Source organism: Maylandia zebra, linkage group LG19 (genome assembly GCF_041146795.1).
Source record: "Maylandia zebra isolate NMK-2024a linkage group LG19, Mzebra_GT3a, whole genome shotgun sequence".
Classification (NCBI taxonomy): domain Eukaryota; kingdom Metazoa; phylum Chordata; class Actinopteri; order Cichliformes; family Cichlidae; genus Maylandia; species Maylandia zebra.
In genome coordinates this window covers 1042756-1068091 of record NC_135185.1, presented here as the reverse complement: position 1 = coordinate 1068091, position 25336 = coordinate 1042756, and the positions used below count along the sequence as shown (strand labels likewise).

The 25336-nt window shown below is 43.3% G+C and overlaps 1 protein-coding gene across 1 annotated transcript in view; it reads left to right on the top strand.

The window, feature by feature from the left end:
* The window catches only part of nrxn3a (neurexin 3a), a 220619-nt gene that overhangs the window by 100021 nt on the left and 95262 nt on the right, over nucleotides 1–25336 (top strand). The window contains 1 exon segment of the mRNA XM_014408191.3: nucleotides 25005–25298. Within this exon segment, the coding sequence (XP_014263677.2) occupies nucleotides 25005–25298 (294 nt within the window).

Sequence of the window (25336 nt, the reverse complement as noted above, 5' to 3'; positions counted from 1 at the left end):
TGAAACACTTGTCAAACATATCTTTCGTGAAAGCCTCTGTAGCATTTTAAGTTATTTTAAGCCAGAAACATCATTCCTGCTATAATGCAGAAGCTGTAAATACTTTGTTGGCGAAAAGGCTTTTATATAGCTTTTATTTATATGGGTAACAAAGTGTAATTAAAAATGTCTTTTCCAAGAGAGATCTGGCCAAGAGGGCAGCAGAAATTACAACAAACAACGCATTACATTTCTATAAAAATACTTTAAGTAGCTAAAAAGAACTGGATTGAGTATAATGTAGGTAAAACAACAAAAACACTTTCAAAACAGGTCATTTCTTTATTATATATATATATAATCATTTCATACATCCTGTTGACTACAGTTTATCAGAATCAGAATGCTTAGTTAATCCCAGAAGAAATGATGTGGTCACAGTTGCTCCCAGACAGCAACAACAGACCCTAAACTAAATTGAATATTACAATATATAAAAATGTTACAAATGATAACAAAATAGCTCTAATAAATCCAAATGGCTCTAATTATAAATATCCCAGTATATTACACAAAATTAAATAGATAAGATTGACAATGAGGTGTCCTTTTTATCACATTAACTGTAATTTTCTCTGTAGAGGATGTGCAGATATTAACAGTGTAACTATTGTAGCGTGTACTTGTACTTTAACTGGATGAATTGTACAGAGAGAAGGTCACAGGCAGGAATCATTTCCTGTGTCGTTCAGTGGTACATTCCTCAATGAATGTGCCCTGTACCAACACAGAGCAGAGCAGCTATCTGAACGCTGCTCCAACAGAGGTCGATCATCTTGTTAATAATTTCACCTCCTCACTACGTACGACTCTGGATACTGTAGCTCCTGTGAAAACTAAGGTCTCTAATCAGAAGTACCTGACTCCGTGGTATAATTCTCAAACACGTAGCCTAAAGCAGACGACTCGTAATCTGGAGAGGAAATGGCGTGTCACAAATTTAGAGGATCATCATTTAGCCTGGAGAAATAGTTTGCTGCTTTATAAGAAAGCGCTCCGCAAAGCCAGAACATCTTACTATTCATCACTGATTGAAGAAAATAAGAACAACCCCAGGTTTCTCTTCAGCTCTGTAGCCAGGCTGACAAACAGTCAGAGCTCTGTTGAGCCAACCATCCCTTTAACGGTAACTAGTAATGACTTCATGAACTTCTTCACAAATAACATTTTTATCATTAGAGAAAAAATTACCAGTAATCATCCCACAGATGTAATATTATCTACAGCTACTCTTAGTACCATTGATGTTAAGTTAGACTCTTTTTCTCCAATTGATCTTTCTGAGTTAACTTCAATAATTACTTCCTCCAAACCATCAACGTGTCTTTTAGACCCCATTCCTACAAAACTGATCAAAGAAGTCCTGCCATTAATTAATGCTTCGATCTTAAATATGATCAACCTATCTCTAATGATCAGCTATGTACCACAGGCCTTCAAGCTGGCTGTAGTTAAACCTTTACTCAAAAGCATCTCTAGACCCAGCAGTCTTAGCTAATTATAGGCCAATCTCCAACCTTCCTTTCATATCGAACATCCTTGAAAGAGTAGTTGTCAAACAGCTAACAGATCATCTGCAGAGGAATGGTTTATTTGAAGAGTTTCAGTCAGGTTTCAGAGCTCATCACAGCACAGAAACAGCTTTAGTGAAGGTTACAAATGATCTTCTTATGGCCTCTGACAGTGGACTCATCTCTGTGCTTGTCCTGCTAGACCTTAGTGCAGCGTTCGATACTGTCGACCATAATATCCTATTAGAGCGATTAGAACATGCTGTAGGTATTACAGGTACTGCACTGCAGTGGTTTGTATCATATCTATCTAATAGACTCCAGTTTGTGCATGTAAATGGAGAGTCCTCTTCACACACTGAGGTTAATTATGGAGTTCCACAGGGTTCAGTGCTAGGACCAATTCTGTTTACATTATACATGCTTCCCTTAGGCAGCATCATTAGAAGACATAGCATACATTTACACTGCTATGCAGATGACACCCAGCTCTATCTGTCCATGAAGCCAGATAACACACACCAATGAGTTAAACTGCAGGAATGTCTTAAAGACATAAAGACCTGGATGGCCGCTAACTTTTTGCTTCTTGATTCAGATCAAACTGAGGTTATTGTACTCGGCCCTGAAAATCTTAGAAATATGGTATCTAACCAGATTCTTACTCTGGATGGCATTACCTTGGCCTCCAGTAACGCTGTGAGGAACCTTGGAGTCATTTTTGACCAGGACATGTCCTTCAATGCACATATTAAACAAATATGTAAGACTGCTTTCTTCCATTTGCGCAACATCTCTAAAGTTAGAAACATCCTGTCTCAGAGTGACGCTGAAAAACTAGTTCATGCATTTATTATTTCCAGGCTGGACGACTGTAATTCATTATTATCAGGATGTCCTAAAAACTCACTGAAAAGCCTTCAGTTAATCCAAAATGCTGCAGCAAGAGTCCTGACAGGGACTAGAAAGAGAGAGCAGATTTCTCCTGTTTTGGCTTCCCTTCATTGGCTTCCTGTTAAATCCAGAATTGAATTCAAAATCCTGCTCCTCACATACAAGGTCTTAAATAATCAGGCCCCATCTTATCGTAATGAACTTGTAGTACCATATCACCCTATTAGAGCACTTCGCTCTCGCTCTGCAGGCCTACTTGTTGTTCCTAGAGTATTTAAAAGTAGAATGGGAGGCAGAGCCTTCAGTTTTCAGGCCCCTCTTCTGTGGAACCAGCTTCCAGTTTGGATTCAGGAGACAGACACTATCTCTACTTTCAAGATTAGGCTTCAAACTTTCCTTTTTGCTAAAGCATATAGTTAGGGCTGGACCAGGTGACCCTGAATCCTCCCTTAGTTATGCTGCAATAGACATAGGCTGCCGGGGGATTCCCATGATGCATTGAGTTTTTCCTTTCCAGTCACCTTTCTCACTCACTATGTGTTAACAGACCTCTCTGCATTGAATCATATCTGTTATTAACCTCTGTCTCTCTTCCACAGCATGTCTTTATCCTGTCTTCCTTCTCTCACCCCAACCAATCACAGCAGATGGCCCCGCCCCTCCCTGAGCCTGGTTCTGCTGGAGGTTTCTTCCTGTTAAAAGGGAGTTTTTCCTTCCCACTGTCGCCAAAGTGCTGCTCATAGGGGGTCATATGATTGTTGGGTTTTTCTCTGTATCTATGAAGCGCCTTGAGGCGACTTTTGTTGTGATTTGGCGCTATATAAATAAAATTGAATTGAATTGAACTACAGGAAAGACATAAAGTCACATGCATTCTGTATTCTGCCCACCTCTTAATCACAGACCCACCCACATATCTGTAGTACCCACCAGCTCTCCCTCTGTCTGCTGTCCAGCACCTTCTTGTCCTCCACTCCTTGCCATTAATGCTAATTTGCCTGTTCCCGATGCTCTTGTCCTCGCCATCCACTGAGCAGCATTATGGATAAATGCTTTGTTACCATGGCACCAGGTCCTGGTTGCCTGTGGTAGCTCCTGCAACTGGGGGGACTATTATTTTTATGCCTTTTATAAGCCAGCAATTACAAAGAAAGCCTACATCTCAAAACCTACAAAATACATAATGGCCTACAATAACACATAATTGCTATAATTGTCGTTGTCATTACACCTCCTCAACCACTCACACGGAGGCTTCTGGCTTTCCCGTGTACTGTAGCCAAGAAAGAAACACAAAGGATGAGCTCACAGACTGAGCACTGAATGGGATCAGCAATGACAGTATTTTCCAGTGGAAATATGTCTTTGTTACTCTAATTAATCACGTTATAACAGCTATATTACACATTGATATTATATTTATTATATTCTTTCTGAACTTAAGTTTTTTTCCCCAATTTTATGTAGTTTAAAAAAATAATTTTGTCTTTAATAATTGTAGACAATTCTCTACTGTGAGTGAGAGCAAGCCAGATAATGCAGTAAATTAATCTGGTGTTGTCATCGAGTGTGGATGGAGCGGACTTGAACGCAGATCTCCTTTGCAATGAGACAGTAAATTTATTTACAGTGCAAAAACAATGACAGTTCAGTGTGAAATCCTTAGGCCGTGGCTCCCCGTGGTCATTTCTCCCGACTCCCGATAGTGCTGTATGGCGATGTGAAAAAAGGCGACACTCTGCACTTGTGCATTAATTCCCCGCTCGTGGTTCAGCTCCTGTGTTTTCCTCTCCACCTCCAGGTGCAAAAGACAACAAAGGAGAGAGAAGGTAACCAAAAGGGCATCTGAAAGAGCACACGATCTTCTTACCTGTACTAACGAGCTTAGTCTAATGATCCAGCGCTGACTGAAGCCTGGTCACGGCGTTAAATACATAGATGTCAAAGGTTCCAAAGCTAACCAGAGATGGATAACACTGGTTGCAACTTTTTGAACAATTCGTGGGTCGTCTTTGGTCGAATTCATTGCAGATTATTTCAGGAGGAAATATTGGATATCAGAATCAAAAATACTTTATCAATCCTGAAGGAAATTGTGGGTTACTAGCAGGCAGCATGCTGGTTGGTGCATGTGCAGTAACAAAGGAAAAGGATATCTTAATCATATGAACTGCAGTGGTAGAATTTATAAAAGGGAAGTTATTACAAACTTTTCAGGATGTACTACAGTTGGTGATGTGCATGATTCATGGATCCAAATCGCCCTTATTTACCTTCTTGGTGCAGCCCTTCAGTTCATCCTCTGCCTGGAGGATGCCACTTTGATTTGCTGCCCCTCACAAATGTTAGAATATCAGGGGTTTCGAGTTTCAAGGGAAGTTTAAATTCACCTCTCCCTGAATTCTTACAGAAAAAAGTCTAATCTTTTGGAGACGATACCCAAAAAGCAGCCCAATCGCCGATCTAGCACTTTTTTAGCAGCACTTGGAATACCATGAGGGATGTCCTGTGGTGTGTGCCATCTGTTGGCATCTTGGGTCATGTGGGTTGCAGAGCGAGGCCTCCATACACTGATATTGTTCCAGTGTACCCCACTGATGCTCTATTAAATTGAGTCCTGGGTGATTTGTACTATTTTTGATTTTTTCTCAGCTCTTCTGGCTTTTGTATCGGCATTGTAGTTCTTAGGGATATGGGAGGATGTTCTTGGTTTGGAACCAAGGTTAGTTATACACACCAAGAACATGTTTACTTAAATCCACCGTACTTTCTTATATTTACGTGCTGTGATGCAGTGGGACTCCTTCTCTCCCTCCTGTTTAGGATTTCTGTGACTGCAGTAAAAATGATCCCAGCTGAACTGGACTGAAATAAAACTTTTTTTTTCATTAATTCACCAAGTAGTGCATACAAAACAAAACAAAACAAAACAAAACAAAAGCAGTACAGACAGGCAGAGCTGCTGATTTACTAAATAACCAGCAAAAGCAAAAAACATATGGGTTACACATGTGGCTTATATGTTAGGTTACATTGTTTTCAACTCTTGGCAGTTATTTCCTGGTTTGTTTGTTTGTTTGTTTGTCTGTTTGTTTGGGGGGTTTTTTTAGGCCGGGGTGGGGTGGGGGGTCCCAATATTCCTTGTTTTAGTTAAACCCTGTTTCCCTAATGCTGTGGCATCAGCTCAGTTGTAGAGTTGTAGAATATATTTGAATGAAATGTTCAAATTGTTTTCTTATGTATTGATGATTGTTGTGTGAGGTCTAGCCATTGTGATGTGCTGATCTTTGTCCTGTTTTTCCAGTTGGGCAGTATTGTTCTTGGTGATAGTCAGGGACACAAGCAGGGCTGTTTTGATCTGCATTATGTTTAGTTCTTCCAGATTGCGAGGTAAACACACAGAGGGGTATATCAGGTCTTTTTCCCATTTGTTGATTGGCGTGTGAGGTGCATTATCATTAGAGAATATTAGTTTATTTAGCTTCGAGAGTGTGTTTGTGTCTGCGCTGTTTTGTTGATGCTGTCCAGTAGTGGTAGTTGTCTTAGCTGAGTGTCATTGATACTCATTTTTGCTTTGATGGAGTGTTTTAGTAGGTTATACTGAAGAAACTGTTTCCTGTCAATGAGCTGTTGAAGTGTTAAGAAATGATTCTAATCACAAATGTGGCAGAGGTGTGTGATGCCTTTTTCTTTCCATTTAATGCCTGCCAGGGGTCATTCATTTGCACTGAAGGGTTGTTCCATATGGGTGTTTGAGTTCTTTTTGATTTTGCTCGTCTTCCACCAGGCTGTCAGAGTTGTTGCTATTGGCGGGCTTTTAAAGCAGTTGTAATGTCTAATTGTATTGTTGATGAATGGTAGATTTTGGATTAATATGTCTTTACAATCAGATTGTTCGATGTCCAGCCATGGATGAAGGTGATGGGTTGAATGCATCCATTTGATGAGGTGTTGTATTTGGTTGACTAAGTAGTGGTGGAGATTTGGTGCATCTAGGGCTCCTTAGAGTTTTGACTGGTGTAATGTTAGTTTTATTATTTATTATTTATTATTTATTTATTTTAGTTTTTTTGTTTTTTGTTTTTTCTTTCTTTTTTTTTTTGCCTGTCCCGTTTGGCTCTTTTGCATCAGAATTATTGTCTAAAGGTGACGAAAGATGCCCAACGGATTTACTTTACCAAATGGACCATCCCAGCCTTGCCGTAATGGTCTATTTGATTCACCTTTTATTGTTTATTTTATTTTCACTTGCTAAATACGGGTAAAGACTTGACTGGGGAAAAGAAAGGGGAGAAAGAAAGAGGGAAAGAGAAACAGCGGGGAAGAGGGACGGGGATAAAGGGCAAAAAACAAAAAAACAAACAAAACAAACAGACAAAAAATACATCTATCAATCACCTGGATCACGTGTTGAGAAAGAAAAAGCAAGCCCCAGGCTCCAGGCCCCGATAAGCAGCCACCAAGGAGTGAGCCGGTGTGTACCTGGACGCCCATCCCTGGACACAAAGAACCACCAACGCACCGATGTCTGAGGGAGTCCGCCACTGGCAGGGGAAGTGGTGGTGGGGGGAGATAGGCCTCCAAACCTTAGAGGCCCTGAGATGTCCCCAGAGAGGTGGCGCCTGATACCCAACCTGGCATGTAGACACAGACATACAGGCACACACAGATACAAACATCCATTCCCACCCTCATGCTCTCATATGCAATTACTCAGCACTCAACCAACGTGGAGACAGACATAAAGAGACGCTGTACACACGATCACACTCCCCAAGCGTACTCTACAAACCGGGTCTAGGTACCCTTGCCCCTGGAGGGGGAACTGCACCCAGACCCAGGTGGTGTTTCCCTTTTCCCTGCGGTGGGGAGAAGCAGACCGCCCCGACTCCGCAGCAGCAGGAAGGCTCCACACTCCAGACCGCAGTCGGACGGCCAACTCCTCCTCCTAGCCCCCCCGCTCCAGCAGGCCACAGAGAATGGGGGTGTGTGAAGACTCCAAACCTCCCTCCACCCGCTCATTGTAGTGTTGATGCATGTGTGTTCTAAGGTGCATTTAAAACCCAGGAGGGCTTGGAGCTACCTGCCAGAGAGCAGCAGGTAAGCACATAGCCCCTCCTGATAGCCCTCAATGTCTACGTGTATTTAAAATTGAGAGGTGGGCAACAACGCCAGGGGTGAGGTGTACACCCTGATGGTAATTTGGAGTCCGTGTAGCGTGCCCACCCCCAAGATCCTATATGTATGTGTAATGAGAGTGTGAGTAATGTGAATGTCTAAGTTGTGGGATAAAATTGAGGCAGAAGCAGCCAGAAGGGGACAGGGGGGGGTAGCGTCCCCTGCACCCTGGTGACACACCTTTACCCCAAGGCCCTGCATGTGTGGGTGGTTGTGGTGGAGCGGGAAGAGGGAGGCAGCTGGAGATGGGGAGGGAAGGAAGGGAGGGGCAAGTGACCGCTGACCCCCGCTGACCCCAGTAGGCACCCCCATACTCTGCAACCCGCCAGGGAAAGGGGGCCCAGGCCCATCCGGACCGGGGCCCAGTTCAGCAGAGAGCCCAGGACAGCCCACCCGACCCCACCACAGAGAACTGCACCCACCCCGTCATCCACTCATCTTCCAGACTACACAAGTCAATAGACGCCCAGGCTGAGAGCTTCCTCCACCTCTCCTGTATCTCCCCCTCCTGCAGAGTGAGTTCCTGGAGAGAGGAGAGCTCCTGCAAGGTGTAACAACCTCCCCCACCAGTTGAAGAGCCCCCATGGTGGCTCGATGCACTGGTGGCATCCTGCGCCAGGGCTGGGCCCCCATACACCCACCCGCCCACAACCCCGGCAACACACCAACCAGGACCCAAGCCCCAAGGCCCAGCCAGGGCCCCAGCCCAGAGACGGAGCGCCCCAGAACCTCACACCTCTCCCAGACCCACCCAGGGACAGCCAGGCTACCAGGTCAGTAACCCACGTCCGTCAGCACAGACCCTCCCCTAGCCCCGCTGCATGCAGCCACGAGGAAACCATCACCTAAGAGCCAACAGAGCCCTTAATAGGCCATGACCGCAACCCCGGGTCGAACCCTCCAAGGAAGATGCTCCTGGGGAGTTTTTTTGTTTTTTCAGTCGAATGATGTTATTACTGTGTCCAGAGTGGTGAAAAAAAGCTGTTGTGGGTTGAATAAGGATCATTGTGAACAAGTAATTGATCTTGTATATGATTTGGGAGTATGTTTTAATGATTTGGATTAGTTCTTCAACTGATTTGTTGGGAACAGGAGTGCATCATCTGCATATAAACTTAGTTCATGTGTTACATTATTGGTGTGAATGCCTGTGATGTTAACGTTCTGATGGATTGCTGCTGCTAATGGTTCAATGTTTAATTGTAGAGTGTTTTGATCCATTGGATAAATGAGTGTTTCCATAAGAAATGTGCCGTTTACTTTGTCAAATGCTTCTTCTGCATTCTGAGAAGATCGTTGTTTTATGGTTACTTTGGTGAGAGAGATGTACGAGGTTGAAAAGTCTACGTGTATTATTTAAAGAATGTCTGTTCGGTCTGGGTGAATGGGAGAGGAGATAACTGATTCAATGCGGGTTGTTAGAGCTTTGCTGATTATTGTGACGTCCGTGTTAATTAAGGAAATAGCTCTGTTCTGTCCTCACTAAGCGTTGTCCTCGTGAACGTAGACTCAGCTATACAGACAGCTAAACACTCTCCTAATCAAAATCCAGGGAACAGGCCAATGTGTTGAGTTGGATGATTTAATAAGGAAAAAGTGTGAAACTGTTGACAAAACCAGAAATAAACCAATAAAAATGTTGCCTCAATATACAGTATAACAAACACATATTCAAAAATATGAGCACAATATTTATCTGCTTAGTGAGTGCCCGAATAAAACATCAAATGAAATTACACTCATGATCAAAACGTTAAAGAAACCACATGACATATGAGCTAGCTTAACCTCACTAGCTTAGGTTATACATGCATTCAAATTAAATTCTAACTACAAACTATATCACGCCTTCACAACAAATAATAATGCACACAAGTTGTCTCAGTGATAACAAACAATATTACTCACAGATGATGCCGTTTATCAGCTTGTGAAGGCATGGATGGCAACAGATTAATGGAGGTGAAACTGCCTCTGGCTCGATCTTACAGAGTAAAAAAAATACACAAAAACAACCACTAGAGGGCAAACTGCTGCAGAACAGAAAATACCTAATGCCAGCATACTCCCCACCTGACATCCCCAGGATGTCAAACTGCACATCACTTGACAGAGTTTCTCTGCAACAGGAGTATAACTTCAGACACTGGCCTTAAGTAAAGTTTTGGAACACTGTCTCTGAAAACTTTCACCTCGACCTTCCTGACCTTCCCATCGTCACTTGGAAAAGTCCTTGTGATCAGTCCTGTGGGCCAGTCATGTCTCTTCAGTGAATTGTCTTTCATTAGAACAACGTCTCCGTCCATGAGATTAGGTCTCTCCGTTCTCCATTTCTTTCGACCTTGTAGACTACTGAGGTACTCCCTTTTCCACCTCTCCCAGAATGTGTTGGCCAAGCTTTGAACCTGATGCCACTGACGTCTGAAGATATTACTATCATCAAAGTTACCAGGAGGAACAGGAAGTACAGCAATCTTCTGAGTTAGCAGCATAGCAGGAGTGAGGATGAGAGGTTCGTCTGGATCTGTGGACACTGAAGTAAGTGGTCTGGAATTGACAATTGCAGTTACCTCTGCCATAAATGTTGTCAGGACCTCATGTGTGAGCTGAAAAGACCCAAGCTTGAGGAACATTGCGTCAAGGATCCGACGTGTGACACCGATCATCCTCTCCCAGCTTCCCCCCATGTGTGAAGAGTGGGGAGGGTTAAACAGCCATACACAGCCCTGATCAGACAGGTAGTTGGACACTTCCTTGTTGTTGCAGCCTTTGGAACTGATCCCAAGCTCTCAACAGGCTCCAACAAAATTAGTACCACAGTCTGACCTTAGCTGTTTGACAGGCCCTCTAACTGCAAAGAAGCGTCTTAGAGCGTTAATGAAACTGGATGAATCCATTGATTCGATGACCTCGATGTGTATGGCACGCACACTCATACATGTGAAGATGATTGCCCAACGCTTACTGTTGGCTAGCCCTCCACGTGTCCTCCTTGAGGTGACACACCATGGTCCGAACACATCCAATCCAACAAAGGTGAACGGAGGATCTGTACTCAAGCGATCAGCAGGCAGGTCTGCCATTATCTGCTCCTCCTCTCTCCCACACAATCTTCGACATGTCACACAGTTGTAGACCAAACTGCTGACAGACCGTCTTCCTCCAACAATCCAGAAACCAGCACTCCTCAAAGCGCCTTCCGTCAAGTGTCGTCCTTGATGGCAGACTTGCTCATGGCAGTGTCTGATAAGCAAGGAGGTAACATGATGTTTACCAGGCATGATAACTGGCTGACCCTCTTCTGCTGTGAGCTGTGACTTTTTCAGTCGTCCTCCGATGCGGAGAAGACCTTCAGAATCAATGAAAGGACAAAGCTTGCTGAGAGAGCACTGTTTAGGGACCTGACCTCCCTTTTGTAAGCAGTGTATTTCTTCTGAATAGACCTGCCTTTGGACAGCAAGCAAAATTCTGATCCTTGCATGATGCAGCTGGTCTGGACTGAAAAGCAGCTTGCAGTTGTGCCAACCATGGCAAGGACCTTCTTTTGCTGCCCTTGTAAAGGAGTAAGCAATGTGGCAGAGCCTGGCAATAGCTCTGGTGAGTGACCTCCAACTTGAAAATCGCTCAAAGCGTTTACTGCCCAGCTGAAATGACAAATTTGTGGCACAAGTCACTACTTCTGGACGTAGTTCCACATCTGTTGCGGGTTCAACTAGGCTGAAAGCTTCCTGTTTTAAGTGACAATGTTGCTTGTCTACAAGAAAGGCTGGTCCAGACAACCAGGAGGAAGCTGCAAGCTGGTTAGCTGGAATCGCTCTAGTTGCATGGTCAGCTGGGTTGACATCAGAAGGAACATAGTTCCATTGGCTTTTGTTGGTTGAACGTCTGATCCTTTGTACCCTGTTATGAACACAGACGTAGAACCGTCTAGAGTCATTAAATATATACCCAAGTACTACTTTACTGTCTGAGAAAAGCTTGATGTCGTTTACCTGAATGTCCAACTCTGCAGACATAACCTCTGCCAGTTCCACTGCAAGAACGGCTGCACAAAGCTCAAGCCTTGGGATGGTGATGTCAGGCTTAGGTGCCAACTTTGTTTTCCCAAACAGGAATCCAACTTCGCTATGTCCTGCAGCATCTGTGACTCTCAGATAAGCAACAGCAGCAATAGCTTTGGTAGATGCATCACAAAATATACAGATCTCCTTGCTCTGAGCTGTGGAGAGTGGGACCATTGTGTAGGCCCTTGGGATCTTCAACTCTCTTAGGTCTTGAAGAGATGTGCACCACCTCTGCCACTGTTCAAGCTTTTCTCGGGGCAGTGGTGCATCCCAGTCACAAGTCTCAGTAGTGAGTTCTCTCAAAATGAGGCGGCCCTGAACACTGAAGGGAGCAGCGAACCCCAACGGGTCAAATAAGCTGTTGATAGTAGACAACACACCCCGACGTGTAAAGGGTTTTTCTGCGCAGTCCACATGGAAAGTTAGAGTATCTGTAGCAAGATCCCAACCAAGACCCAGGCTGCGCTGCATGGGAGGGGAGTCCTGACCCACGTCCAGGTCTTGCAGGTTGCTAGCAAGATCTTCAGCTGGAAATGCCCTCATGACCTCAACACTGTTAGACACAATCTTGTGTAGTCTGAGGTTGGATTGCGCTAGCATGTCTTGTGCACCTTTCAGCACTTTGATGGCATCTTCTGCACCGAGGAAAGATTTCAGGCCATCATCAACATAGAAATGTCTGTGCACAAAGCTCCGCACTTCGGGTCCATAGTCCTCTTCACCCTCCATAGCCGTCCTCTTCAGGCCATAAATGGCCACAGCTGGCGAGGGACAGTTACCAAAAACATGAACCCTCATGCGGTACTCCAGCACTTTGTCATCAAGTTGGTGGTTACGAAACCACAAGAATCGGAGGTGGTCCCGATGATCCTCCCTCACTAGGAAACTGTGGAACATCTGTTGAATGTCTGTCATCACAGCCACTGGGTCCATTCTGAAACGCATGAGAACCCCAATTAGGGTGTTGTTGAGGTCCGGGCCTTGTAAGAGCACATCATTCAATGAGATGCCTTTGAACTGTGCGCTTGAATCAAAGACGATCCTTATTTTTCCCGGTTTCTGGGGGTGATAGACACCAAAGGAAGGTAAATACCAATACTCTTTGTCAGGCTCTGGTGGAGGAGCTGGCTCAGCGTGTCCATTTTTGAAAATATCCTCCATGAAATCTATGAAATGATGTTTCATCTCCGGTTTCCTATTCAAGGTACGGCGAAGTGACATCAGTCGGCTGAGGGCTTGCTCTCGATTATTTGGTAAACGTGGTCTTGGACTACGAAATGGCAGGGGAGCCACCCAGCTGTTGGAATCATCTTTCTTGAACTCCTTGTTCATGATCTGGAGGAAGATTTCATCTTCGATGGAGGGTGCCAGCTTATCATCCTCTTTTGAATGGCTGAAGACCAGCTCACCTAAGCTTGGCCGACTGGAAGTCAGTGTGTCAGGGGATATTAGCTGTTCCTCTATGAACTTTTCTTTGCAGATGATCCTGTTCTCACAAGGCTTGAAGTAGCTTGGTCGTCCATTCTCAAGGACATTGGTCTTGAATGTGTTGACAGTCGGCCGGTGAGCCCCACCGAGACAGACGTCACCGACTATTACCCAACCCAGGTCCACTTGTTGGGCATAAGGTTCGTTGTGACGGCCGTTACGCTGACTGCGCACTTTGTGAACTCTGATGATGTCCCTCCCAAGTAACAAAAGTATCTCAGCTGACGCATCAAGAGGAGGGATCCTGTCAGCAATACACCTGAGATGCTTGTGGCTTTGGGCGGCTTCTGGAGTAGGGATTTCGTCCCTATTATTGGGAATCAGGTTGCACTCAATAAGAGTCGGCAATGATAAGTGCAACTGTCCATCAGCTGACTCCACCATAAATCCAGAGGCCCTTCTTCCAGCAGTCTCGGTGATTCCTGAGCATGTTTTGAGGGTATAGGGGGAAGCCTCACCCTGGATGTCAAACATGTCAAAGAATGCTGATCTGGCTAGCGACACATTGCTTTGGTCATCCAGCATCACGTATGTCCTCACCTTTTGGTCTGGGCGACCCTTGGGATACACACTGACCAGACAGATTTTGGAACATGATTTACCTTTAAGACCCTGACCACACACGGCTGTGCATGAAGAGGCTGCTATGTCAGTGACACACTCGGTAGGCTCCCCACCATGCTCTGCAGAAGGTGGTCTGGAACTTGGAGCCCAAGGTGCCGGTCCAGGATGGAGTGCTGCAATGTGCCGGTCGCTGTCACACTCAGAGCAGTGGGTGTCAGCTTTACACTCTTTAGCTTGGTGAGTTGCTGAAGCACAACATTTAAAACATATGGAGTGCTCCACCAGGAAGCGTCTTCGCTCTGCAAGTGGTCTTTCTCGAAAGCCTCTGCATTTCCTGAGGGAGTGAGGTTTCTTGTGGAGAGGACACTCTCTGTCTAGATCAACGGTGAGTCCTTTGGAGGACTGAGAGGTGGGGGGGTTTCCTACCTCAGTTTTACTTACGGATAAAGGAGGTTTGGATTTCCATTGTTTGGAGAAGGATCCGTCACCTTTGAACACAGCTGAACTGAAGTTAGCAAAAGCAAAGCTAGGATCATTTCTCATCTCTGCATGGTTATACACGAAGTCCACAAAAAATGAGAAAGGGGGATATGGAACTTGGTGCTCCCTCTTATAGCGAGACCCCTGAGTTATCCACTGTTCTTGGACATTGTGGGGCAGTTTCTCCGCTATAGGGTTTATTCCCCTTGCAGTGTCTAGGAAGCTGAGCCCTGGCAAATATCCCTCTTGCTTAGCAGCTTCGATCTCTAGGAGCAGGTCTCCGAGTTCTTGAAGCTTCTGGTGATCTCTATTTGAAAGCTTTGGGAAGTGGTTCAATCTATCGAAGAGAGAAGCTTCAATGGCCTCTGGAGAGCCATAACACTTGTCCAGCCTTCGCCAAAGCATGTTCAAACCCATGAATGGATTGTTGACATAAACTGCCCTTATCCTCTTGGCGTGGTGTAGCGACTCCCCACCAAGCCACTTAATGAGCAGGTCCAGTTCTTCACTAGGTTTGAGGCTAAGTCCCTCCACAGCGTTAACAAAGCTAGATTTCCATGACAGATAACTAGCAGGCTGGTTATCAAACACTTTTAGTCCAGCTGTGACAAGGTCTCGACGCGCCAGATATACAGCTAACTCAGATACACCTTGAGCCTCCAGTGGTGAGCGGGGTGGAAGTTGGTTTGTTGAGTCTGTGCAGCGATGTGTGTGCATGGAGGGGACATCTCTATCTGTGTTAAAAGGCAGAGGGTCAGGGCGATTCTTTCTCTGGTTGCCTGGGTGCAGGCCTTCAGCCGAGCAAGCAGAAGGATACGGCTGTTGTGTGTCACGACTGACGCAATGAACTTTGATATCTGGGAGGTGTCTGTGTTGTGGTACAGAAGCAGCAGCCTGTGTTTCTTTCTCATTTTGAGCTAAAGCATAACTCTGCCCTGAAGAGAAATGTGCTTGGATGAACTCACCAGTTCGCTGTAATGACTGCTTCGTTGCTTGAGCATGACTGGCTTTACTCCCAAGGTCACAGTTGTCTAAATCCGCAGCAGCCTCAAACACTTGAGCCTCTGCTGAGGCAGCCTCAGCTTCACACTCTTCTTTTAGTGCATTCAATGTAGCCTCTATGCGTGCTTTCTCCACTTGCATGTCTATTTGACGTTTTGCATAGGCTGCTCGTGTGCGTGCAGCTTCCGCCTTTGCACGAGCTTTAGCAGCAGCGGCACTAGCTGAAGATTTATTTGAACTTTGCTTGGAAAATGCAGCTGAGGCAGCACACTCTGACCTAACCTCCAGGCTCTGAATATCGGCGTCAATAGGGTTTGAGCTGGACATCGTTTAATACAGGCAGGTGAATGGGTCTTCAAATCCCGTAAAAAGATACAGAAGAAGCGAACGTAGCCTCTTTGATGTTTTTCTTCTACTTAGTGGTTACTGGTGGCGAAGAAATAGGCTGCCGAGATTCCTTCAAAGCTTGATGTGATGATTCATCTTTTCACTGTTCTGTCCTCACTAAGCGTTGTCCTCGTGAACGTAGACTCAGCTATACAGACAGCTAAACACTCTCCTAATCAAAATCCAGGGAACAGGCCAATGTGTTGAGTTGGATGATTTAATAAGGAAAAAGTGTGAAACTGTTGACAAAACCAGAAATAAACCAATAAAAATGTTGCCTCAATATACAGTATAACAAACACATATTCAAAAATATGAGCACAATATTTATCTGCTTAGTGAGTGCCCGAATAAAACATCAAATGAAATCACACTCATGATCAAAACGTTAAAGAAACCACATGACATATGAGCTAGCTTAACCTCACTAGCTTAGGTTATACATGCATTCAAATTAAATTCTAACTACAAACTATATCACGCCTTCACAACAAATAATAATGCACACAAGTTGTCTCAGTGATAACAAACAATATTACTCACAGATGATGCCGTTTATCAGCTTGTGAAGGCGTGGATGGCAACAGATTAATGGAGGTGAAACTGCCTCTGGCTCGATCTTACAGAGTAAAAAAAATACACAAAAACAACCACTAGAGGGCAAACTGCTGCAGAACAGAAAATACCTAATGCCAGCATAAGCTCTGTAACTGGAGCAGTGAATAGGGTCTGAAATTAGTGCTGTATTCACATGATATGGAATGAACTGGTTATTTTTAATTTCATCTGGCATTTTAACAAAAAGCGGAGACAGAAATTTCAGGGGGACATCCATCAGGAGCTTTATTGTTTGACAATTTTTGCTCTCTCATCTTCTGTGGATGTCAGTGGGGAGTCTCAGATGTCTGCCTCTTCCTTTGACAGTGACAGTAATGTGATGTTATTGATAAACTTGTCTGTTTATTTGAAATCATATATATCATCATATCTTTATATATTTCATAATGAAATTGTCTGAAGGTGTTATTTATGATGTAAGAGTCGTTGGTGATGTTTCCTGTCCAGTCTTTAATTGCTGTAATGAGAAATGAGAAACTTGTACTGTTTAAGACTCGTCATTGTGTTTAGATTGCAGTCTCTGTAAGATAAATTGTGTATTTTTTTTTATTAATGATGCTGTCGAGTTGAAGTTCTGTAATTTCTTTCAGTGTTTGTTTTGTGGGATTTGTGGCATATAAATTGTGTAGTTTTTTCTTCTTCTGTGGCACAAATATAACGGTGTAGAGAAAGAGTTGAGCGCGCACGGGCAGAAATGTTGAGAGCGCGAGCAACACATTGCGAGCGAGCGCAAATGCAAAAACTGAGCAAGAGGGGCTGCTGTTGTGTGTGTGTGTGTGTGTGGATAATAGCAAACACTGAAATACATTTTTTGCACGCAGCAACGAGTTTTTAGTTTTTTAATTTCAAATTTAGCTTTTCTTCGCTCAAAATAAATTTCTCCTCAAAATGCAACACTTGCACCTGCAAATTGTTTTTACATGCGCTCAGAATAGTGGCACAAAAATAACGCCATAGGTATCTCACTTTTTCTTTGAGTACTGTCCTGTACTTCATCACTATTCCACAGAGTCTCCTTGTGGAAATGCCAAACATCTGTTTCATCCTAGATGCAATCTAGTGAGGCAGTTACCCTCACCAGATTATATCAAGTACAAATTAAGATGTCATGTCACACACAATTGTGAATTTATTGGATGTAAACCTAAAAAAAAGTTTAGATGATTCAGTTTGTTTGAAGGTGTACTTACAGTCTATTTGACAGGAGTTTCATGTATTTAAAAAATAGTGTAAAACTTACTGTAAGATTACAGGGTTTTATTTACAGTGAGTCTGTCATTATTGCAGCGGTCACTTCCCAGGGTTAGCACAAAGCTTGTGCTCCTACCAAAAAGATTTAAGCAGCTGGGCCTTTCCAACCTTTCCAGTATACCTTTGCATCATTGCTGCTTTGTTGTAAGCTTCTGAAAGCATACATAATGTTTTACTGTGAATTGTTTTCTTTTTTCTTGGAGAAAATTGTGTTACTTCCAATCTTGTGGTATTTCTTAGTGAATGATACCAGAAAATTGTGGTAGCTATATTAGCGGGCAATCTAAAAGGTAAATTAAATATTGTGTTATGTTGTTTTTTCTCAGACACTGATAAGTGCGTGTGTGCATACATGTGTAATGATGTGCACGGTGGAAGTCTGGTGGAGGGGATACTGCATTGATGGTTTCCTTTCATCTAACCATTGTCTAACATTTTTCATTATTTTCTCTCTGTCAAACTAAAACATACTCAAGCATTTTTATATATGCTTGTGTGTATATTATGTATTTATCACATGTCTGATATGATTAGGTATTCCTCGGTCTGCTATCAGTGTCTGCTTATGCTTCATTCTCGCGTTAACCTGCAGCCTGCATCTGCAGTGTGTTGATAAAGCTCTCTTTATATTTTCAAATGCCTTTTTGGTATTATTGTTCAGAGGTGGCAGGACCTGAAAGTAATTTGTCAAATCCTCAGCTACGCCTTCCATCCTTATCCCCTTCTCCCCGTTACACCCCCCTTCTCCTCTACCTACATGATCACATTTTTCACCAGCAAGGGTGCAACAGGAGAGGAAACATTAACCACATTAAGAACTTGTTCACATATATGTGTGTGCAAGATACCTTTTTGGATGCGCTGAGAGGCATCATCAGTGATGTAACCTGGGCTCAATGGGGTGTGTCGGGTCTTTCAACATAAGACAGTCTCGCCCAGACAACCCAGCTAAGGTTGATCAGACCCCAGCCTGCGTCCCAGCAGCAGCCACCCATGGACCAGCCCTCTTTATCCACAATCACCTTGTGGCTTTCTCTGCGCCTTCACATACAGACCAGATGGCCCTCTTCCTAGCCACTCCTGTTAGGTCCAGTTGGTTTAGGACTTTGCAGAGTGAGCATCATGCAAAGGCTCTGCAGCCCACCTGTATTCGCTCATATTACGCCTTCCAGCCCCTTCCCAGAACTTCTCTACCAGCTCCTGGTACTTGGCGCATTTCCTTTCATTTAACTCTTCCATATGCTCCTTCCAGGACATGGTGAGTTTGAGGACAATAAGCTGTTTTGTTGCCTCTGAGACAATAATTATGTCTGGCCAAAGTGATGTTTCAGTGATGTGCTGAGGGAACTTCAACTGCTTCCTTAGGTCAGCTTGCAGCTGGCAGTCTGAGGCTGTATAGAGCAGACCTGACCGTATTCTTTGCTGCTGACAGGTCTCCTCTCCAGCTTTAACAAATGCAATTCTTGTCTTTTGGCCAATATGGTGTTTGCCAGGAGTGATGGTGTTGCTTATGCTTTCTGAAACCGCCTTCAGCACCTGGTCACGGTGCCAGCGGTAGCGACTTTCTGCAGGGACTTTGTACTTTCAGCTACTCGTGTTGCAAGGATCCCGTTCCAGAGCATGGCTGACATGCTGGTGTTTCACTATTGACACAGACATGGAGGTTGACTGGGATTGGTAAGGCATCATATGCAGCCTGAACAAGGAAATGGACAGAGGTCTGCCTCAGTGATGTTTGTCCAGGTTACCTTTTGCTGTAAGATGTTCTCCCACTTTGCCTCAGCCCCACTGTCTTACTTAATCGGACCTCTTCCTGAATTAGCTGGTGTCTCTCCTTCCCTCGGGCCTTCCCCATTTGGGTCTTTGGGAAAATACCCAAGCCAGCTGTCCCGGTGGCCAGCGTCCCCACCAGCTCCTTCTGCCTGAGGTATGACTCTGCCACCTCCACTCCTCTCTCTCCTCTCCACTTCCTCTCTGTTCTCACCTCAATACCCGCTGCTGACACTTTCTGGTCCCTGGAGTCCCAATACTGAAGGACTTCTCTAGTGCATGCCACCTTAAATTCTTCTGTGAGACTACTAAATGGGAGCTGCAAGGTGTTACTGGTTCCATAAAGCGCTGCACTGCAGTGGGGGAAGCCCAACCATTTGTGCAGAAAGCTATTAATTCTCCTCCCGAGGGACTCCACAGTTGACACTGGAACTGAGTAAACAAGCAGAGGCCACAGGACATGCGGTAGGATAGAGTGCTGGTAAAGCCAGGCCTTGAATCTACTGGCAGGCCTGACTTGTCAACCTTAGTGAGCCAGCTATCCAGTTCTTTGGTGGACTTCTGGATGGTGGTGGAGTTGTTCAGAGATGTGTCGAAAAGCTTCCCCAAACTCTTCACTGGAAGACATGATTGTGAGGTGCAACCAGTTATTCTCCCTTTTTCCAGCCGATGGCAGTTGGATGTTACTTCCCCAGAAGTGACCCTCAGTCTGAAATTGTCACAATAATCCAGGACGAGGTCTTGATTTTACCAGGGACATGGTGGCGGTGTAGTGCAAGATCAACCAACCTGTGTGGAATTGATCCATATGCGTTGGCCAAATCCAGCCACAGTCATCCCTGTTCTCCCGGGTTTCTCTAATGAGCTGTGTGCTCTAAGCAGCCAGGTACTCCAGGAATGTCACCTGTCTGCACTGAGGGATCGATGTAATTGCTCTTGTGGAGAAACTCCGTGAGCCTCCGGGAAACGATGCTAAAAAAACCTCCAATATGTGCTCAAAACATGTGGCATATACTGGTTTTCTTACCAATACTGAACAAACACTTTTTTAAAGGTTTGTTCATCTTTAAACTCAGTGATCATGAATACAGACGTATATATTAATTCAATTCAATTCAATTTTATTTATACAGCACCAAATCACAACAACAGTCTCCTTAAGGTGCTTTACATTGTACAGTAGATCCTACAATAATAGATACAGAGAAAAACCCAACAATCATATGACCCCCTATGAGCAGCACTTTGGTGACAGTGGGAAGGAAAAACTCCCTTTTAACAGGAAGAAACCTCCAGCAGAACCAGGCTCAGGGAGGGGCGGGGCCATCTGCTGCGGCCATATTATACCTGCTAACTAGAGCTAAGTAATTAGTTTGTGAAATGCAATCAGTTTCACTCACCAAAACTGGAGCATAGATGTCCTGGATGGGCTGCAAAATGTTTGTGAGAATATTTGTATTTATTTTGTTTAAAGGTGTCTATTTAGGTATTCAAGATGAACGAAAATGTAATGTCAAGGGAAGAAGGCCTAACTGTGAATTTAACCTTAGACAAGTAATCTGGTGGATGGAAAAACAGTCCTATAAATAACAGTAACTTTGCTGTCTTTCTTTTCATTAGAAAATTATGCACAGTTTTGATACATTTTCAGGTTTCATAAACAATGTAACACAATTTAAATGCTTTGTATTGGTTTAAAAAAAACAAACAGTCTCTTTTCTGTTAGTGGGCTACAATAATAAAGTGCTTCAAAGCTTTTTTTGTAATAATAAAAAGAGTAAAGATGAAACACCATCACAACAGTAAGGCACTGACGCAGCAATGCAGGTTTTGTTCGTATTTATGTGAAAATGCTGCAAGTTTTCTTAGTCTCAGGGGACAAATTTTCACTTGGCCTTTTCTTTCATGTTGTCAGTGAGCTTGAAGGGACTACTATTTTTATTGAAGCTTTTATTTTGGAGTGAATGATCGACCTGTTCAGCGGCTCTAGGTATTTATGCTCAGTCTGAGTGGGAGAAGAAATGGCTGCTTCTTGCTGAGAGATGGGGGGATGAGGTAGCTCGGGTGAGTAAGGGGAGGATAGATATAACAAAAAGAGGAGGAAAGGCAACAAATGAAAAGAGAGACAGACTGTTTTCTATCTAGTCCCTCTGCACCTTAAGGGACAACTTGATATACTCTAATGTCTGTTTATGGATTAATGATAATCTCAGCCAGTCCCCCCAATCCACCCACTCCAACTCCATTTCTACAATCCAACAGAAGCCGAACAACCAGCAAGAGCAGAAGCATTAATATAGGAGAATGAAATGGAGGAGAGGGTGTGTTTGTTTAGTGTATGTATGTGGCCAAAATATAGACAGACAGAGGGTGTTTTTTTCTGCCCAGAGAATTAGAAGGAGAAAAAAGGCCTTCAATTTTCCACTTGAGCAGATTTCAATTTACTCACACACACCCCTCCGTGACGCCGTCCTCCCATTGTTATTGACAGCATTTAGACTGGCCCATGGCAGAAACAGTGTATGTCGCACACACGCCTTATGGAGAAAGATGTACACTGTATATCTGGTGGGTTGTTTTATTTTCTGTCTGTGGGACTGATAAAGTGAACTGCAGCTGTGGACCATACATCATTAAATGATGTGGGTCCAACACATCACTTCTTTTTTGTTTTTTAAACAAAATGCACAGAGAAATAGTACCATTACATGTTTAAACAACAGAATTTCAGTACTTTGACAACAAACTCAACAGATACTAAATATCCTGTACTGCTGTTAAACTTGTTAATACAAACTTCATTCACTGATTTAGTCTATCAGCAGAGGAAAATCATATATATCCTTCCATCACATATATCAAACATTCATGAGTTCCATCGTTTAAAATGTGATGATTTTGTGCATTTTTCTATTTCAGGACATTTTCAATTACGTGCAGCAAACTCTCAGTCTATTTTCTGATGCATTTCAAAGGTTAAAATCTCTGTTAGCATTTGTGTTTTTACCTTTTTGTTGATTTTTTGCTCTATTTGCACTGTTATGCAAACAAATAGAGATCGGAAGATGAGTAGCAAAAGCAAAGGTTGGATTTGTGCTTGTAAATGATCGATTGTGTCACGTCAGACATGTTACAGTGAACGATGTGATCTGCAGTCAGGATATTGAACTGCTGTTGTTCTTAGACTGCACTATGCACCAAGGGAATTTTCACACATCATCACCAGAGGCCAACAAGTCTTTCAGGGTTTGTTTTGAGTGCACAGACTGGACTGTGCTGGTTGTGACACCTTCACAACCTACATCAGCTTCTGTAGGGACACTTTGATTCTAGTAAGGACTGTTTGCTGTTTTCCCAAGAATAAGCCCTGGACATTAAAGAAATCCTTCACCAGAAACGCAGACATTCAAGTCAGCGATAAAGAAGGTATTTTCAACACCAACTGAAAGGGCGATAGATGCGGCCAAAGGTGGAGTATAAAAGAGAAGCAGAGAGTAAATCGGGAGCATCAAGGGTCACTCACAGAAGAGCAGCCATCAATGAGTGCAAATCCAGTCAATTCAACCTGTTTTATAGCTGGTTTGATGGGTTGCCACGCAGGAATGCCTGCTGTGCTTTAATATCTGTCCTCCCTCGGACTACTTCAACTGATGCTCCTGTTTCAATGACACCTCTATGCCTCCACCTCTTGAGAGGCTGCTCCAGCACCACTATCTTCTGTCTCCTGCACACAACAACCCCAACACCACTGCAACTGCAACATCCACTACATCTGACCATCTGCCCCCATCCTTCTCAGCTAACAAAGCAAGGGCACAGCTCAGAGACTGCGTCCAGGGAAAGGAGCAGGCCCAGATGGTGAGTGACAAGACTCCTGAAGGATTGTGCAGCCCATCCAGCTGAAACCATTCAATGGGTTTTCAGCTTGAATCGATGATAAGGCAACGTCCATGTGCAGTGTGCAGTGTACAGCTCAAAATCCTGTACATGCAAATATAGTTCTCCACCTCAACACTGCTAAAATAAAGGGGATTTCAGAAGATCTAGGCCATCCCACTTCTATGCTGACGATACAGTTATTTACAGCTGTGGTTCAACTCTTGTCCAAGCCACTGACTCCTTGCAGAAAGCCTCTTTTGCTGTCCAGCACTCATTACTTCAGCTTAAACTTGTTCTCAACGCAGACAAAACAAAGCTCATGTTGTTTTCTAAATCAAGGAGACGAGCCCAAACAATCCCATCAGTAACCACTCTTGAAGAGTTGGTTCACACCTATAAATATCTGGGAATCTTAATTGATGACTCGCTTACCTTCAAACCACATGTAGAGAATCTTGTGAAAAACCTGAAGTTAAAACTGAGATTTTATTTTCAAAACAAGTTGTGTTTCTCTTTTAATACAAAGAAGCGGCTTGTTGCTGCAACATTCTTGCATGTGCTGGATTATGGTGATATTCTATATATGAATGCTTCTGCTCAATGTCTTCGAATGGTTGATTCTGTGTATCATGCTTCTCTGAGGTTCATCACTAACTGTAAATTTCAGACTCACCACTGTGAGTTATACTCTCAGGTAGGACGGCCTGCTTTGGTAAGTCGGAGGAACTCTCATTTATACAGTTTTATATATAAGGCGATACTTGGGTTGCTGCCTGTTTGTAATGAAACGTGCTGGTCGGTATTCTCTTCGTCCGCATGGTTACTTGTTGCTTTCTGTTCCATTTGCCCGAACTGAACTTGGTAAAAGAGCTTTTGTCCATTTAGCACCCTCGGCCTGGAACAAACTGCAGAAGGAAAATGACTGAATTCATTTCATTAAGTGCTTTTAAATCTAAACTACGAATCCTTGAGGCCAAGTCCATAACATGCAACTGTTTCAATTAGATTGATTGTCATTTTAACTGACTTTTTTTTTTTTTTTTGAATTTTATTTTTTATTTTATTTGTATTCTTTCACTTAGGATTTCTCTAGCCTGCCAATCAAACAGAGGTCTCTCCAAAATGTATGTTAAATGAAGGTGGGAAAAAGAAGGTTAAATATGTGAAAAACACAGTTCATCACCATAGCTCTGTTTTTGAGAGAATTCTCCTGGAAAAACACTTTTTTAATAACTTTGCAGTTCTAGTGTAAAATACCTGAATCTGTGGTGTATCCTTACTGGTTGGATGTGGTAACAGAGATAAATAATCATTCCACAGATTTAGATTTTAGTGTTGTTTATTTTGAGAATTCATTAATTGAAATTAAAAGAAAAATACAACTTGTTGAATAAAGAATTGCCAGCAAACTATGAGTGGATAAAAACCGTTAAGGAAATCCGTTAAATGGAACAGTTGACCTTGTCTCTGAGACTTGAGAGTGTAAAGTATGAAACGCACTGGGAACATGGAGATGATCTCAGTCTGTGAAACGAAATATCTGACAAACTGAATGATCAGTATTTTTGGTTCCTGTATTTTATGTGAACTCAATAACATTTTCCTTTATACTTTGTTTTTAAATAACAACATGCCAAATAGGAATGTGTGTATGGTATATAGTAACTCTGTATTCTGCAATTTATCACACTAAGCTTTACTGAGATATGTAAAGCCAATAATGTCCTTCCTGACACAACATTGATGATTTTCTTATTTTACAGTCTTTATTTTACTGAATTAATTTTATTAATTTAGTAATTGTTGGAAGTTATTAAATGTGTATCTCATGTTAATCCTAAATAAAAGAGTCATTAATCCTGCTCTTGCCTTATTGCAGGTAGTGTATAAGAATAATGACATCCGTCTTGAGTTGTCCCGTCTGGCTCGAATTGTGGACCCCAAGATGAAAATCCAGGGTGAGGTATCCTACAAGTGTGAAAATGTGGCCACCCTTGACCCAATTTCTTTTGAAACCCCTGAGGCCTATATCAGTCTCCCTAAGTGGAACACCAAGCGGATGGGATCCATCTCTTTCGATTTCCGTACGACTGAGCCCAATGGACTCATCCTCTTTACCCATGGCAAACCCCAAGAGCGCAAAGATGCTGCACGGAGCCAAAAGAACACCAAGGTCAGTTCATAATCTCCTCAGTCACTTGATAATTTCTG